Raw genomic sequence first — 18418 nt, 5'->3', positions numbered from 1 at the left:
AGCACAGCCTACTCTCTAGCAACAGGCCCAAACTATGACTTTGCTATATAAATTTGCTTAGAGCAACCTGTTTTCTCTAAGCTTTCAGGAGACCCCGACCCCTGCCTTATATCAGTACCCTCTTAACTTTTTTTTAAAACTTGTTACTGTTAACTCTTGCTGGTCTCCAGTCTCCTCCTTTGTCTCTTCATCCAGTCCTCTGTTGTTGTGTGATCAAAGTTTCATCTTATGAGCAGTCTGGTATTTTTCCTGTCCTTTTTAGTGCTAGGCATTACCTCTTGACTCACTTGTACCCACCTTCGCTCCCTAACACTCACAGACCTTACCTGCTGTTTACTTGCTGTTATAAACACATAAGAAATAACTAGCAAACATACAATGACTGGTTAAAACCTAGACTATTAGTATGGGGCCTGTGTGTTGTCTTCTAACAAATATATTTAAATCACCTGCCTATCTGGATGACATTGAAAATATTGTGCACAGACTACGATAAGATGTTCACACCTGCAAGATACAGATGGTGTCGCTGTCTCTGGAAAACATAATGAGCTGGCTCTGTAAAGGTGTTCCGAAATTGCTGCCTTACTAACTCAGTAAATTATTTCTTATGCCTCACGTGTCTTATCAAAAAGGGCACCCTCCCTTAAAGCAAGGCAGAAACTGTGTCCTTTTATGTTTCCACTAGCATTGGCATTACAGACTCCTTGAATAGTATAAACATTACATTGTATTGTGCTTCAAATTTCTTATCGAAATAAATTCACAAAAGAATTGCAGGTGAATGAGGTGCTCCCAGACGCTGTGGGTTGGGCAGGCTTCCAGAGGAGGAGGGGCGGGAGGTAAAGATGGATGCCTATTTAGACTATGGGCAGAGAAGGCTGGCTCACTTGGGGCACACACCTGGAGTGCAGTAGCTGTGGGAATCCATACCTTTGTAGTCGTGTGTTTGTGACTCAGAGGTCCTTGAAAGAAGAGCAGAGGAGTTTACATGCATGCTTTGCAATGAGCTGTCCAAGTCTACAATAATCATTGCCAAATTCAATAGGTCTGGTCTTGACAAGCTGTTACAATGGTAATAGATCTAGTCTTGACAAGCTGTTGCAATGGTTACTTTATTATTTTATTTTTGCAAGGATAAGACACAAAAATAGAAAGAAGAAAAAAGAAAACATGCTACCATCCAAGCATATGGGTCAAGTGCTTCGAATGAGAATTTGTAGTAAAAGAGTCAGCCGTGTACATCATTTTAAAGGTACAGAATGAGTGATTGCTAGCTGCAGGCTGTACATAGAACAGGTATAGAAACCCTTTTTAGTTTTAATGCACACCACAGGAAAATATGACACTTATTGGTTGAAAGAAAATGTGGTAAGTACTGTAACTTGAAGACGTACTATAACACACAAGGATGACTAAAATAAATAAAAAAGAATATAGAATGGAAAGAAAAAAGCATTGACAATGTAAAGTATAGACCTACCGATCTTGAAAGTGAAGTACAAAGCAGATGTGCAGATGTGATCAAGTGACGTGCCATCACTCACATTGCAAGCAAGCCAAAGGCTATAATGTGCTGGCCTATTGCCCCATGCTACATGCTGTGGTGGGTGGAAGCAAGATATGAATGACATTGTAACTGACCAATGGTTGAAGAGGGCTGACCCAATACTCCCTATGTATGTATAGATGCCTGTATTCTTTTTCAAATTACATTAGGCTGGTGAGACTGCTAAAGCTACCTCTAGGGCAGCCCTAAAATGCAATCCCTGTAAAACTAGTGAGCATATGTGGGCTGCCACAAAATCCACCCACCCAGGTTTTCCTGGATGAAGTGGAGGCACAAACTGAACTAATTGTCTTAAACATTGAACACCACTTTGGCTGCTATTAACACCCAGTGCCAATTTCCCACATTAGCCTGAACTATTTTATTAGGTAATTGAGATAGTGGCAGCAGGAATTGGAATATGTGACTAATCTTTCAAGTCTGTCAGCTGGTGATCCAAAGTCCACATAGATTGTTTCTGGGTAAAATACTTTCAGTAAGTACCTATTTTCAATGTCCTCATTATATGTGGCACATTTCTAAAGAGTAATTATTGTATTTGAAAATGGACAGCTACTGTGTTTTCTTGTTTCAGCCTTGATAAAGCTCCCTTGGCCAATCTTAATCTATAAAGAGCGAAACACATGGCAACTGTGCATACCAAAATACATTTGTAGGTACAATTTTTTAATGTATAACCAACTATCCCTGAAAGAAAGACCTTAATATACACTTATGCAAAACAACAGGGATATTAACCAGTCTCAAAAGCAGGAATTTTTTATGGGCGCCAAACATGCAGTTATTTGAATAGAAACCAGTGTAAACTGAACCAAAAGGAATTCTACACCCTACAAGGGACAATAGAGGGGAGAGGAGTTGGCCTAACGGTTAGGGCGCTCGACCTCGGACCTGGGGGAACTGGGTTCCACTCTTGGTAACGAGGCTGAACATCCTGTGATTCTGGGCAAATCACTTAATCTCCCTGTGCCGAACAAAAAAAAATTGAATGTGTGTCCTCATGTAACGTAACTGGTGCTATGTGAAGCGCTCTGATACCTGATTGGATTCGGGTCAAGTTCGCGCTATATAAAACTCTGATAAAAAAAAAAAAAAATAGATCCAGCAGATGTGGTGTCACTTGCCTTTCCTGGGCAAAATTGTATTAGGCCGTTGTTTGAGTCCTGGAACCTACCAACATTTGAGATATTTCACATAAAAGTTTGTGTAGTTTGAACAGTTTGGTGATGCACTCAAAACGACAGCTATGGAGAAGGAAGCATAGAAAGGGTGCTAGGAAAATGGAAGGTGCTGGAGAGTGAAACACCTTGTAACAGGTTACCAAAGCACCACAGCAATGTGACACTGAATCATAACCAGCAATCATTGGGTGTTAATAAGGGTTGTAATTCAACACAAGTTTATTAAGGAACGTACAGCAAAGTCAACAGTTCAAATGCACCTCTCATAAAATGTTCCAAGACCGGAGGTCATAGAGGATCACTTGGCAGTTCGCACATGTGTGTACCTTTGAGGGCTCCCTGGAGCAGTGTACGTGTAACCACTTGATGCTCACCCCATCATTTGGGCAGTTCCAGTGTGTTTTTGTGAGCTGCAGGCAGGCTTCTCAGGTCTCCTGACAAGGGTTCTTTGTGTTTTAAGTACTGTGCTTATCAGCGTGCTAGACTCTTTGGGTGACCGGGTCCACTCGAAACAAATACTCTCTGTGGGGAGTCTGCCTCCCACCTTTCCTCAGTTCACTAAAGTGGTCACTCAGGACTGGGCCCCCTGATTCCAGTTGATTTTAAGTTGTATGCATGAGTGTGCTTCGGTACATGAGAGTCGGTATACACCTGGACTTGGGTCCTGCCTGAATGTTTGCAGCCACTTTGGCTGTAGTGTGCCTGATGTGGTTCAGTGATAGTGAGATTTGCAGTCAACTATCTCCATTCAGGTGCTTCCCATCTCATTCCTTCTACTCTCTAGAATTCATTGTTAAGCCAAGTGCAAGTATGCGGCTTGAATCATCGTCATCCTAGAAAAACAAGTATGAATGCCATTTTGTTGCTCATCGGTCCTGGGCCTTGCCAGTTTTAGCAGTTCAATCTGTGGCCTGAAAAAAGCACCATCTTAAAAAATGAATTATCCAAAGGCCAAGGCTGCACAGCTTATATACGGAAGAGGGGCGGCCTATCCAAGTCCTGCACCTTATGTGTCTTGTCGTGGAAGAGTTGTCTGGAAGTAAGGCACACACGGGGAGTGACTGTTTTCCTAGAAGCTGGTTGGTAAAGAGATGCCGTACACTGGAAGGAGAACACAGTCTATCCAAATTATTCACCATAAGGTCTGTGTAAAACTTTCAATTTGCCTGGAAAGTTGGATTTATACCAATTGCCCTAGGACTAGATAGGTTTACCCTGTACTATATTCAGTGTTCCGTTTTTGGGTAAAGAAGCTCTGAACACTTGGGTAGCGAAGGCGAAGACCTGGGATAGAATTCTTGGCTGTCACCCTTTGAGAGGTTAGGGCTATATCCTCAGGAATGAGGAGCATACCTGGGCTTCTGAGCCCTGTTGGCGAAGGAGGTAGAGCCACTGGAAGACTGAGACCTTGTCCTGCAAAGCAAGAGCCTGAGAGCTAATTGTGACTTACAGCAGTGGGGCACTCAGTGCTGCTAATCCAGAATGGTACTGAATGGTACCGGAAACACTGTGCCATTGCAGAGCCTGATATGAAGAAGTTTAGTGCACACAAACAAGAATCTGCTGGCAGGCGTGAGGCCAGTATGTGGAACATCTCTGAGGCACCCCCGAGTTGTTGGCACATCACAGCTGAAAGCCCCTGAACCTGGAGGGTAGTGTTCCCATGGGCAGCACACTTGCACGCGAAAGGCTGGCCTTTGGCTCCCTCTTTCCCTGTGTGTGCACTCCCCCAGCTCCTCTGAGCTTCAGTAATTACCGAGTAATTCATCACATTACACAGAAATATTTCTAATGCCATGAAAATGATTAAACTTGCAAAGCAACTACCTTAACGATAATAAATACCTTTTACCTTTTTCTACACGATTAACCCTGCTTGTCCATTATATTCATTGCAAGTGATACATGCTCTACCTAATAGTCATTCAGCTCCACATCACCCTCCAAGAATAGGCTTTCAATGCTTCCCTCAGTACCCACTGAACATCATGGCAATACTTAGCACCTCAGTGAGTCTGCAATAGTGTCTGGTCCCTGTGCTTTCAATGACAACAACAGTACTTGTCACAAGGTTTGCTGACCTGCCCTTAAGTCACAAAGGTTCTGAAGGTCTGGCCTGACAGAAATGTAGTGGCTTGGTCTGAGGATGTCTGTCAGCTTTGGGCATATACTCATCCCTTCAGAGGAAAAGAGCACCTAGTTATCTTGAAATCAATGACAGTAGAGGGAGGGCTTCAGCAGATATCTACCTCAAAGTTACCACTATCATGAAAGTGTACGAGCTCAATTTAGAGGTAATTAAGAACATACTCTCAGTTAGTATGGTGCTACAAGAATGCAGCTAGGTCAAGCTCGTATACTGTGACCTTTTTAGGAATTATAGTGTGTAAAAGGTTTATACTCAGGGTGGAATAAAGGACTTATTGATCCAGCAGGGGAGACTCCTTCAAGATGTCCAGGGAGCCAGGCCCACAAAAACCTCAGTAGATCAACACTTCATGCGTCTTTTACCACAGAAATGTTCCCTCAGGGACCATGAGGTTAAACATGCTGCTTCTTTTGGCTGTCATGTGGATATGCATTTCAGTGAGGATATTGGCCTCGGCTGGAATGCTTTTTAATTAAAACTAGATAGATATTCTAATAAATGTACCAAAGCTATGAAAGACCATCCAGGGAAAATCCCTTTATTTAGATTTAGTATTTAAACATAGTGAATCACAACTTTTGAGTTTATGGGTAGCGTGATGTGGGCCACTCATGTGTAACACGGATGAGCCTTAATGGAACACATACAAAAATCTTCCAGAGAGCTGCTGACATTATGGGAAACATTTCAGAAAGTCCTTTCAATAGGGGTGAGTATGCATGTCTTTAGAGGGAACTACCAGCACCTGGAAATGCCACAGATTACATTTTTAATGCAGCATATGGGTTTCAGCCTGATCTGCAAATAAGATTTAGATGGTAGTGCTCTGAACCTGAGTGGTGATCACTATTACAGACCATTAGCGGGGTTATGAGAGTAAGGCTCCACACAATGTTTATACATACGGTTGAAGGCTTTATAAACAGACAGGACAAAGGGGACCCTGATAAATTGATTTTTGTAAAATGCATCCATTTGCTATCCATGTTTGGCTTTGGGAATACATGGGTTGAAAGATGTTTGGAACCTAAGCTGAAGAGCCTGATATAGATCAAGACTGGGGAATTGTACAGGATCTCCCCTAATTCAACCCAGTGGAGGGCAAATTGCTAATGGGAGATTTGGGGGACCATAAACTGGCAAAGCTTTATTGCTGCTCCTCAACCAGCCCGACCCCTTCAGTGCACTGCGCAATACTTGGGAGATAGATGTAGGGAAACTTACGGAGGAGGAGTGGGCAGAGGCTGGGGCATTCCCTGGGGCTCAGTAATAGCAGCCAGATTCCGTTTACAACAATTAAACTACCTGCACCGGGTGTACCTCACCACGCAGAGGTTGTGGACAATGGGGGTGATCGATGTCCCCCTCGCCTCCAATGCCATGGTCTGGGGTTGCAACAGACTGGCCCCATTCTGGATGAGCATCACCTCTTGTCTAGGCTTTGTCCTGGGCTGGAGGATTCAGATGGACCCCAAACTCGTCCAACTGCACACAAGCAATGACTTAGACAAAAACAAAATAGATGCAAATGGGCACTACTTTAACTGGGGTTGTTAGTCGTCAAATGAGATATAGCTCAACGTTGGAAAGATGCAGCTCCCCGGTCGGCAGGAGAGTGGATAAAGGGACTACACCACTGTGAGGGTTTGGAGAAATCAGTGTACGAGACCTGGATTGTCCTCGGGTATACAAAAAAAGATTGGCAGGTGTGGGCTGATTACAGAGAGCTACGCTTAAAGCTCATATAGTCTGGGGTTGACCATTTAGAGTTGGAAATCAGGAACTATGGAGAGCCCGCTGACAGTGGAGAACATGACCCAGACCAGAACTATCTTGGGCGTTGGCTCAAAGAGAAGAAAATTGGAGTATTTGGGAGCAGTACAGTGTCTGACTGCTGTTGGTTGTTTATCTTGTTATGTGTCATACAAGAAATACTGTTGGGGGCACTGCATGGCCAGATAGCCTGATGGCACCAATAACATTTGTGTCTGGAAAAAAAAGACTGAGGAATTGTATGGAGGAAACTACACTGATATTGTCTTCAATGTTGCATGTTCAATTGTAGGACACTATTCTTGAGTTTAAATGTAATAGTGATCTTACTTTCTATTATATTTTTTCTATAATCAAATGCTCCTGACTTTAGCGCACACATGGACCCTAAAATGCACTAATAAAGAGCTCCTTAAAATGAGACAGAGAGAATTTCTTTGAGTCCTAAAGAGACTTATGTTGCATTGAGTTACAGAATAAGTGATGGATTATTTACTTTTGGTACAAACTTTGTGACCTCCAGAAGGGAGTGCAGGGCGTGAAAAGATCATTATCTCAAATGCCTGGTCAGAGCCAAGCCTGGATACGGCTACATTTGACATAATGAGGAAAATCTTGAAGCTATAACAAGGATCTTGCAGTTATCTCTCAAAAATGTACATTATTAAAGATTTGCCCTATGAAATTATAGCGATCCTGCAATGCTTTTCCCTGAACTGTGCACTCAAAGTAGGTACTTGCACATAAGAATTGGGAATGATAATTAGGCCCAGCCAAAATGTCTGTTTCGCTGCTGAAATCTTGCATATCGTAATTTCGCTGTACGTTTGTTATACGAAATTATGCTATGAAGTCACATCCTGCAATTATGTGCTGTTGCAGCAAAAATTCAGCGTGCACACAGGAACAACACAAACGATCACAATGCAATTGGCTGTTGTTTGCGTTTTTGTGCTTTTCCTTTTTTTTTTGCACAAAAGGCGTCCTTAAATCCAAAATGAAGGCGAGAATGCATTTATGCTAAATTATAGCACCTAATGTCGGTTTCGGTTTTGCATTTCACATAATGCTGCATACTTTTGCATCATTTCCCCAAAATCTAGCATAAATACGCCAATGCAAAATAAGTGCACTTTGCACACCCCTAATGATAAAGTTCATTGTGTTAGTGTCCAATAAAGGTACGAGAGACCTGGTGCAGCTCTATAAAATGGAGCAAGCTATGGTAACAAAAAAAGAGATTGTGAATTCCGTACATGGACAATACTCTGTTTAATGACCTAAGAAGAATGAAGGACTAAGATGTCCCTGCTAGGATTTGAACCTCAGGACTTTAAGTTGTACAGGGTTCTCAGGAGCCTGTGCTTACATCAGCTTACCATTGAAACTCAAAAGTGAAATTGCTATATATTTCATAATTCCTCAGGATTGGATCTTTCATTGATTCACATACCGAAATCATCAGACTGGGAATCCCCAGTACCTCTAAAACAGCAATAAAAAATGTTTAAAAGGCCATAAGCCCAACAACAGGGCTTGTTTAGTAGCACATCGACCTCATTTAAAACCATCCAAACTTCAGCCAATGAGGTAGAAGTGCTCAGCTATCCTCTCCCTGTAGATTGTGAAGTAATTAACTCTGGAAGGGCCCTGAAGTCATCATTTAATTAGGAAAATGAACAGAGGGGTCACAGGCCAGGGAAATAATGAGGTCAGTTGTGAATAGTACTGGGACTAGATAACTGACCTCATCAATGTATTTATTATTATGCTAATTAACAGCCAAATGCAGCATAACTATGGGTAGTTGTTCAACATATGGAAAAAGGCAAATTATAGTAATCCCACAAAGCACGAGGAACATTAACACATAGCAGCATGCACACTTTGTCGGAGTGTATCCAATGCCACGAGGCAGTAAGCAGGCACAGGTGATCTATCTTAATTTTAGGAAACAGCTTTCCACTTTGGCAATTTTCTCAGTAAAATTCTTCAAACAAAATGGTGTTCTGCCTCATCTGTTTTTTCCTCTGTGGAGATGACATAAATAGTTTTCACCGTTTCCGCAAACAATTACTGACACCTTCAAGTAAGAGAGAAGTTAGAAATGAGACCTCTATAAAGCATTGCGGGTCTTCAAACTGTGCCATGTGTGCTTGCTTCGAGGTGCCTTTTCTCAGATCTCAGAAAAGTATTTTTAAAACTGAATAGCTCTAATTGTGATGGGACATTCATTACGAAGTGCATTTAGAGCGAGTAAATTATGCTGAATAAATTGCATTTATGGGACACTACAGCTGTCATTGTGAGCATCCTCTGAATTCTAATGACCAGCCACACCTTTAATATGAGATCCATGGGAACACCACCCATCTGATTAGTTTCACCTGGAGAACTCCTATCTTCTCCCCTCAGTGATGACAGCCGATATCCCATGTTCACAACATACCAGTTTTCACTTTGGGAATGGTCTCTCCAGTGGTTAATTTGTGAAATAATAAGTGCCGGGGCTCTCGTCAAGAGGCAGCATCCACTAGACCATTGCTCCTATTAGTGTTGCCTATAACAGAACTAACCAAACCCCTACAAGTGGGGAGACCATGTGGCATAAGGGCCAGAGCTGCCAACTTGGGAGCTGGAAAACCAGGTTTGAGTAAAGGCGTAGGCTCAACATCCTGTAATTCTGGGCAAATCACTTGGGGGCATATTAACAAGGAACAGGGAAAATTAACGCTAAGGGCTCTTAGCTTTAATTTTTTTTAACACCCGCTATCGCTGGATAATATCGCCTGGTTATCGTGTTATTAACAACGCTAACCGCCTAGGCAATAAAAAAAATCCAGCGATAGTGGCATTTTAGGAGGTTATCGCTGGAAATGCAGCGATAACACTACAAGGATAGGGATATCCTTGTTGATAGCCCATGGTGGATTTAGCCATGTAATCCATCTCCCATTGGATTACATGGCTAAGTCTGAAAATTAGCAGACGTAAAAAAGCAGCGTTAACCGTGGTTAGCGCTGCTTTTTTTGTCTCTAACAGGGTTAGCCTGAAGCTTGATAATAGGAGAAATGTCGCTTAGCGACATTTCTCCTATTATTTTGCTCTGGAACGCCCACTTTGCATCTCATTAGAGATGCAAAGAAAAGCGTAGTGAAAAAGGGTGCTAACATGCGATTTTGCATGTTAGCACCCTGTTGTTGGTAGGGTGATATTTTTATCTCCGCTTCTTTGGCTTTTAAAGCCAAAAAAGCGGAGATAAAGGCCTTATTAATATGCCCCTTAATCTCCTCGGGCCTGCAATAAAATGAAAAATGAATGTGTTGATGAAAAGGGCACCTTTGTGTCGAGGTCTCGCTATAAGGGCCTGTGCTAAGCACCGAATACCACTAGTTCACTTATTTGCACTTTTTATGTGTATAATGTTCATAATAATTTTTAAACCCACAGTTGATGTCCACATAACCCATCAGTTACTGACTATACTCGTCCCTTATTGTAGTAATTGTTGTGGATCTCCTGGCCCTGCTAGTCAGCCATGTGCATAGGTATGCATCCTGGTTGCATGTAGACATCTAAGAAAAGGAGAACCCAATAGACCAAAACAAAATTGGTTAATAAATTATATACGAAACAATGGCTCTGTGTGACTACGACTGGTCATATTTTAGATGATAGTCAGTGATCAGTCAAATATATTCATTCTGGAATCAAAAAATATTCCTACTCTTTAAAGCCTAAATTAGTCTTGGGTATTCCAAATACACCACACAAAGTATTGCAGTGCAGGATACATTACAGTCACAGAGCATTTTTAGAGAAACAGACCAGACCATAAGGTATGCAGCTTTAATTACTGAGTCAATCAATCAATCAATCAAGCATTTGTATAGCGCGCTACTCACCCGGAGGGTCTCAAGGCGCTTGAGGAGGGGGGGCCTGCTACTGCTCGAACAGCCAGGTCTTGAGTTGCTTCCTGAAAGCGAGGTGGTCTTGGGTCAGGCGGAGGTGGGTGGGGAGGGAGTTCCACGTCTTGGCGGCCAGGTAGGAGAAGGATCTTCCTCCCATTGTGGCTCTTCGGATGCGGGGGGGCCGCGGCGAGGGCGTGGCTGGTCGATCGAAGCTGGCGGGTGTTTGTGTAGAAGTTGAGGCGGTCGTTGAGGTATCTTGGGCCTTGGTTGTGGAGAGCTTTGTGTGCGTGGGTGAGGAGTCGGAACGTGATTCTTTTGTTGACGGGGAGCTAGTGCAGGTTTCTTAGGTGTGCGGAGATGTGGCTGTGTCGGGGGATGTCCAGGATGAGTCGTGCTGAGGCGTTCTGAATCCGCTGAAGTCTTTTCTGGAGTTTGGCAGTGGTTCCGGCGTAGAGGGAGTTGCCGTAGTCCAGTCGGCTGGTGACGAGGGCCTGGGTGATCGTCTTCCTGGTTTCGGTGGGGATCCACCGGAAGATCTTCCGTAGCATGCGTAGGATGTTGAAGCATGACGAGGAGACGGCGTTGACTTGTCTGGTCATGGAGAGGGAGGAGTCCAGGATGAAGCCCAGGTTGCGTGCGTGGTACGTTGGTTTGGGTGCGCTGCCCAGGGCAAGGGGCCACCAAGAGTCGTCCCAGGCGGAGGGCGAAGATCCCAGGATGAGGACTTCCGTCTTATCTGAGTTCAGTTTCAGGCGGCTGTTCTTCATCCACTCGGCTACGTCTTTCATCCCTTCGTGTAGGTTGGTTCTGGCGGTGGCGGGGTCGTTGGTGAGGGAGAGGATCAGCTGGGTGTCGTCGGCGTAGGAGATGATGTTGAGGTTGTGTTGGCGTGCGATGGCCGCAAGGGGGCTCATGTAGATGTTGAACAGCGTGGGGCTGAGTGATGATCCTTGTGGTACGCCGCAGATAACTTCGGTGGCTTCTGATCTGAATGGGGGGAGGCGGACTCTCTGTGTCCTTCCGGCGAGGAAGGAGACGATCCATTCCAGTGCCTTCTCTTGGATTCCGACGTTGCTGAGGCGTTGCACTAGGGTGCGGTGGCAGACAGTGTCGAACGCCGCGGAGAGGTCCAGGAGGATGAGGGCTGCTGTTTCGCCGTTGTCGAGCAAGGCTCGGATGTCGTCAGTGGCTGCGATGAGGGCGGTCTCGGTACTGTGGTTCGCCCGGAAGCCGGACTGCAAGGGGTCGAGGGATCCATTCGTCTCGAGGAAGGCGGCCAGCTGTCTGTTGACGGTCTTCTCGATGACTTTGGCAGGAAACGGGAGCAGCGAGATGGGGCGGTAGTTCTTGAGGTCGGTGGGGTCGGCTGATGGTTTCTTTAGGAGGGCGCTGAGTTCGGCATGCTTCCAGCTCTCCGGGAAGGTTGTGGTGTCGAAGGAGGCGTTGATGATGTCCCGGAGATGGGGTGCGATGACGGAGTCGGCCTTGTTGAAGACGTGATGAGGGCAGGGGTCGGTTGGAGATCCGGAGTGGATGGAGTTCATCGTGCGTATGGTCTCTTCGGTGTTGACCGGGGTCCAGGCGCGTAGGGTGGTGGTGGGGGGCGCTGGTGCGGTCGTAGGGTGCGTCGGCTGTATGCTGAAGCTGTTGTGTATGTCTGCGATCTTGTTGTGGAAGTATGAGGCGAGTGAGTTGCAGAGGTCTTGCGATGGGGTGATGTCGTTGTTTCCGGCGCTGGGGTTGGAGAGCTCTTTGACGATGTTGAAGAGTTCCTTGCTGTTGTGGGCGTTGTCCAGTCGTTCCTTGAATGCTGTTTTCTTGGTGGTGTGGATCAGTTGGTGGTGTTTTCGAGTGGCGAGCTTGAGGGTGGTCATGTTGTCTGGTGTTGGGTTTCTGCGCCAGGCTTTCTCGAGGGCTCGGCAGTTCTTCTTGGAGCTCTTGAGTTCGTCGGTGAACCAGGATGCTTTCTTGCAGCCGGGTCTGCTGGGAGGGGTCCTCAGTGGGGCGAGGTCGTCTGCGCAGTTGCTGATCCACCTCGAGAGGTTGATGGCGGCATGGTTGGGGTTCGCTGAGCTGGCGGGAGGGTTCTGGCTCAGGGATGCAGCGAGCTGGTCGGCTGTGATCTTGTTCCAGTTTCTGTGTGGAGCCTGTTGCTGGTGGTGGTGGGTCGTGTTCCTTCTGAAGCTGAAGTGGACGCAGCTGTGGTCTGTCCAGTGGAGTCCGGTGGCGTGGCTGAAGGAGATGTCCTTGCTGGAGGAGAAGACGGGGTCAAGCGTGTGGCCGGCGTAGTGGGTGGGGGTGGTCACCAGCTGCTTGAGTCCGAGGTTGGTGAGGTTGTCCAGCAGGGTGGTGGTGTTGCGGTCGTCGTTGTTCTCCAGGTGGAAGTTGAGGTCCCCGAGGAGGATGTAGTCGGCGGAGGGGAGGGCGTGCGGGCTGATGAAGTCGGCGATGTCTTCGCTGAATTGTGTGCGCGGTCCCTGGGGTCTGTAGATGAGGGTGCCTCTGAGGGTGGTCTTGGGGTCGGTGTGGATCTGGAAGTGCAGGTGTTCGGCGGCTGTGAAGGTGTAGTCGGTGTTGGTCGTGATGCGGATGGTGTTCTTGTGGGCGATGGCGATGCCTCCTCCCATCTGGTTGACGCGGTCCCTCCGGGTGATCTTGTAGCCGTCCGGGATGGCGATGTCGGGCGCTGAGGAGGCGTTCAACCATGTTTCCGTGAGGAAGGCGACGTCTGGAGATGTCGAGTCGAGGAGGTTCCAGAACTCCACGGCGTGTCTGTGGACGGAGCGGGTGTTGAGCAGGATGCACTTGAGGTGGTTGCTGCTGGGGGTCGGCTTGGCGGGTGCAGTGCAGGTCCGGATGCCGGAGAACTTGCAGGAGTGGCAGGTGAAGGGTCCGTGGGTGCGTCTCGGGGTGGCTCGGTAGCAGCTGGGGGTTTGGCCGGTGTTGAGTGCGTCGAGGGTGGCGGCGTCGTAAGTCCGGCGGGTGGGCTGGCATCCTCGGGGGCCAGGGGTTCTGGCGCTGGGCGCGGTCCAGGTACGGACGGGCGCAGACGGGCTTGCCTTTGGCGCGCCTTTGGCGCACAATCGGCGCGCCCACTGCACGTCAACGCTGCGCGTGCGTGGGGGCGTCATAAGAAGGGAGCCGGGAGGAAGGGTCCGCTGGGTGGCGGGAGCGTGGGAGCCAATCGGCTGGATGGGGGGCGGGGCCGCAGGGAGGCAGCGGCGGGAAAATCGAGTGCGGGCTGGCGGGCGGCTCAGCGGCGGCTGGGGCGCCTGCAGGGAAATGGAGTCCGCGTCAAGAAGTCAGCGGCAAACCAGGAACAGCGGTGAGCAGGAGGCAAGAGGAGCGTGGGGGCGACCGGCCTAGGAAGGCGCAGTGGTCGCTCCTGAAATGGTGGCAGGGTCCCCTTAAGAAGGGAGGCAGGAGGAAGGGTCCGCTGGGTGGCGGGAGCGTGGGAGCCAATCGGCTGGCGGGGGGACGGGGCCGCAGGGAGGCAGCGGCAGGAAAATCGAGTGCGGGCTGGCGGGCGGCTCAGCGGCGGCTGGGGCGCCTGCAGGGAAATGGAGTCGGCGTCAAGAAGTCAGCGGCAAACCAGGAACAGCGGTGAGCAGGAGGCAAGAGGAGGCAAGAGGAGCGTGGGGGCCACCAGGCCTAGGAAGGCGCAGTGGTCTAAGGCTGAGTCTAAAGCTAGCATATCGAACAGTGATGTTCTCATTACTCTGAGTGATCACACATAGGTCAAAATGCAACGAAGTAGAATTGTGTTTATACAATAGTGCACTTGAGTGTGGAACACATTATGCACAGACGTTATACACCTTCGCTTATTAGATTAGCCATCAGATAATCATGTCCTCTAAGAGTAATGATACCGTATGAGGTCACCCTTCTTGTATGCTGATGATGTTTGGAGCTGTTTTGCTAAAATCCATGTATAACCAATGTTTATTCCTATAAATGAGTGTCATATCATTGTTTTCTTCTATTTTGAGATATATATATGTATATTGGCTTCCAGGGCTGGACTGAGAACCAAAAGTAGTCCTGGCAAAAATGCCCAAACCAGTCCCACACCCTTCATCTTCTAGCACAATCTCTCTTTCCATCCATCCATCTCTCTCTTCTCTGATCACTTTCTCTCTGCTTTCCTCTTCCCTCCCTCTCTTGTTCTCTCTCTCTTAAAAACGTCCCTGTGGATCTTGCAATTAACCCTGGGGAGTAGGGGGATGACCGAGACACCAGAAGCAGTCCTGGGCTTTCCAAACCGACCTCCAAGGGCTCCATCCCATCGGGGAAATGCCTGTCCAGGAATAAAAGGGCTGTCCAGCCCTGTTGGCTCTATGTGGTGGTATCTTCTTTCTGTATGAGACGTTTGAAGTAACCCTGGGCGTAGTTCTCGTAGTCGCACTACGCGTAGCTACGCAAAGTGCACTTTGCACTACGCACTCTACGCGTAGCTACGCGAACTGCGTAGTGCGGTAGGGAAATGGTGTTCGCAATGATTGCACAGTGCCGGATGATTGTCTGCACTGTGCAATCATCGCGAACGGCATCATGCACAGTGCAAGCGGTCGTTATCTGCCGCTCAAGTAGATTTGTACTCCAGCGGCAGCTTTCTCAACGCGGACTGGTAGTTTCTCATCGCGAGCGGTCACAAGCATATTCGACCACTCGCAATGAGAAACCTGACTTCCCCGCGTTGAGAATCTTGCTGGGAGGCTTATTTTCCACGCTCGCGATCGGCAACTTGATGTTGCCGATCACGAATGAGGAAAAAGTCTTGCCGGGATGTTGATTTTGCTTGCTTGCGGTCGGCAACTTGACGTTGAGGACCACGAGCGAGCAAAAAATGCCCGCTACGCTACGCGTTTTTGCACTGTGCTATGTGCAATTCGCGTAGCGCGTAGTTGCGCAAACTACGCACACTCCGCGAGCATAGCATAGTTTTCCGCCCAGGCCTAGTTTGAAGTCTGTGTGCATCTACGCTATTGCATCTTGCATACTGGTCGCATTTATGCAAACTGGTGTGTCATAGTTGTCATTTTCCTTTTGAGTTACTATGTATCGTGACTTCATTAAAATCAATAAAGTGTTTGGAAGTAGATAATCAACTGCTAGGATGAAGAATACTGGCAGTCTGGGTGATATTTTTTCTTTTAGGAATGCTCCATCTTCGCAGAGATTTGAAAAATAAACAGCTCATGGCCCTCAGCATCCCATTTAGCGAACCCATAGGAGATAGAAGGTGGCAACTGAGAAGGCGATCAGAACACCATCTTGCTGGTGAAGATAGGCCCCCCCAACTGCCATGAACTGTTCTGCTTGAATGCACGTGCCCTATTAGATGATAGAATTAGAACATCTTAGGTCTTAATAAATGAGAGGTTAGCAATAAGCGCAATTCTCAACCTCATAATGCTGAAATTCCATGGGGAAAAAACTATTTGTATTGATTGCCAACCCAAGATGTGCGATCCTGAGAAATTGGACTCTGATAGAAGAATAGGATACAAGCTATCGGGCAGAGGTGACTAGATTCTCACTTGCTTACCTTACATGAGCAGTGTGGTCGACTTTAGACAAAATTTTAGTTAAGGGAAAATGCTTGCTTCTTCTACGGGAAGTTATATGTTTTCCCCCCTTTTTTCGTGCTTGTAGAAAATATAAATTCCAATAAAAGTTAGCTGAAAAGCTAATTATGTTTGATAAACCTGTATTGGTGGGTCTTTTTGTGGTTTCTGCACAACTGATTTCAGGTGCCGATTTATAGAAGGTGCCCCAGGGGCACAAATATGATGTGCACCCTTAATATGCCCCTTGGGCATCTTAATATTATTGCTGCTATTACAAAAGGGACCTCAGATACTTGTGCTGCCTCTTCTGTAATATGGATTGGGCCCTACTAAAAGTGCCCTGTACAATCTCAAGGGAGCATTGCCTCATATACTTGGGGGCATAGCCTATGCAAATGAGGGCATCCTTGACTTTGCAAATTACAGATGTGGTCACAGAGGCAAAGATGACACTGACTGTGTGCCACATTGAGATGATGCACAGTCAGTGCGACCCGCCCCCAAAGGTGTGCTTTGTGAGGAGCGCATGCCGGTTCCAGGGACCCTCACTGTGCTCCAGTAGTGTGGTGTGTATAGTTGCTCACTGCTCCCGCATGCAAACATAAGACCGGATTTCTGCCTGAAGTCTTTACAGGTCCGGTGCGCTGTTCAGTAACATGCTGCTCACAGTGCAGGCGCGTGTTTGCATCTGCTCTGTTAGCAGTGCATTGGTTGCAATGGGATGCACTGACCCAATCTGCACCCAGCCCACCCGTTTAAGGGTGCCGCGTAGTGCATGTATGTATGCATTACCACTTCTTTTGTGCTTAAGACATTTTTGCCTGTTACAAAAATAATTATGCAATGTTAACTAAAATAAAATGTGTGTCCGTCCTCTATAGTCATCAAAAACAGTGCAAAATCGAATCTGCTCTGTTTTTTCACCAGTGTAAAATGAATGCAATCTAGCCCCAAACTACGAAAAATCAGCAGGGGCTGGGTAATTCTGCGATAACATTTCCACCCGGCAACTTGTGCAAAAATCATATTTGCATTTAGTCAACAGAACAAAATTACATTTTGCACCCGTCCGTCAAGGAAAACTTCAGTGTTACAGCAGACAAATGATGGACGGAATGCTGACATTGCAAGCATTCTCCCCCAGTCAAAAGATCTGGGTTAAATCCATCATTCTTTTGCCCACTACGCCACCCCAGTTTGGAACTGTCAGACCAGGTCCTCCCTGGACCGGAAACAAGCATCCTGGGACCAGTTTCAGGGTACATCACCCTTCTTCAGCCAGGCTAGCTTGAATCCAGTGGCACAGTGAGCAAGGGACCCACGTCTGGGCATACCCATCCCACTTAGGGAGAAAAGTGTTACAGCAAACAAATGATGGATGGAATGCTGACAAGGCAAACATTCTCCCCCAGTCAAAAGATCTGGGTTAAATCCATTGCTCTTTTGCCCACTACGCCACCCCAGTTCAGGGCAAAGTCAATTCAAAATTGCCCGGCACTGGTGTAAAATTACGAACATGAATCAATAGCATCCACATAATCTTGCCACATGTCTTTGATTTACATTTTGGTATGGTACACTTTATGCATCCAGCTGAGAGCTTTATACGTTTTCAGTCAGATTGGATCACCCAGTTTCATATTTGTAATAGAACCTGTGTGTACATCTTTTGATGCAGATGATTCTGTGTACCTGGATGATGAGCGAGAAAGGGAAGAATACGTCCTGAATGATTTGGGAGTCATTTTCCACGGAGAAGCCAATGGGATCAAATGTAGGAGCTGGGACTATGGACAGGTAAGAAATGTAAAACCTCTGATATCCTGTAATCTTAAAACCGACCCACTACAAAGCATTGGGCCACAGAATAAAAGATATATTTAGCAAGTTGTAAAAAATGTATGTGCGAAGCATACTTTTTGGGATAATCTTTTTTAGTACTGGTCATTTGTGGAAAGGCGCTTTCCTACCACAATGGTAGCGTTGATATGCAAAGTTCATTCTCACTGCTTTGATGTCACAAAAGTTAAAGATAGAGTGCATGTAATCACGCTGAGCGCCAAGACACATTTTATTTATTTATAGGTCTTTTCTTTTTTATAATTCCAGCACATTTTCTTATCATCTCATTTTGCCTGGGATGGTAAAATCTACGAACTATTGTTAAAGAAATGAAATGTGAAACCCTCAGAGATGGATCACGTTTAACTTTTAAAATGTCTTATTTTTCATCGTAGTTAAGGACAACATTTGATCTTATG

At 46.5% G+C, this 18418-nt stretch overlaps 1 protein-coding gene across 1 annotated transcript in view; it reads left to right on the top strand.

Moving 5' to 3' along the window:
- F13A1 (coagulation factor XIII A chain) overlaps positions 1-18418 on the top strand; it is a 352278-nt gene that overhangs the window by 92224 nt on the left and 241636 nt on the right. The window contains exon 5 of the mRNA XM_085607215.1: positions 17836-17954. Coding sequence (XP_085463341.1) covers positions 17836-17954 — 119 coding nt within the window. The remainder of the gene's footprint in view (positions 1-17835; positions 17955-18418) is intronic.

Source organism: Triturus cristatus, chromosome 5_2 (assembly GCF_964204655.1).
Source record: "Triturus cristatus chromosome 5_2, aTriCri1.1, whole genome shotgun sequence".
NCBI lineage: Eukaryota > Metazoa > Chordata > Amphibia > Caudata > Salamandridae > Triturus > Triturus cristatus.
This window is presented reverse-complemented; position numbering and strand designations above follow the sequence as displayed.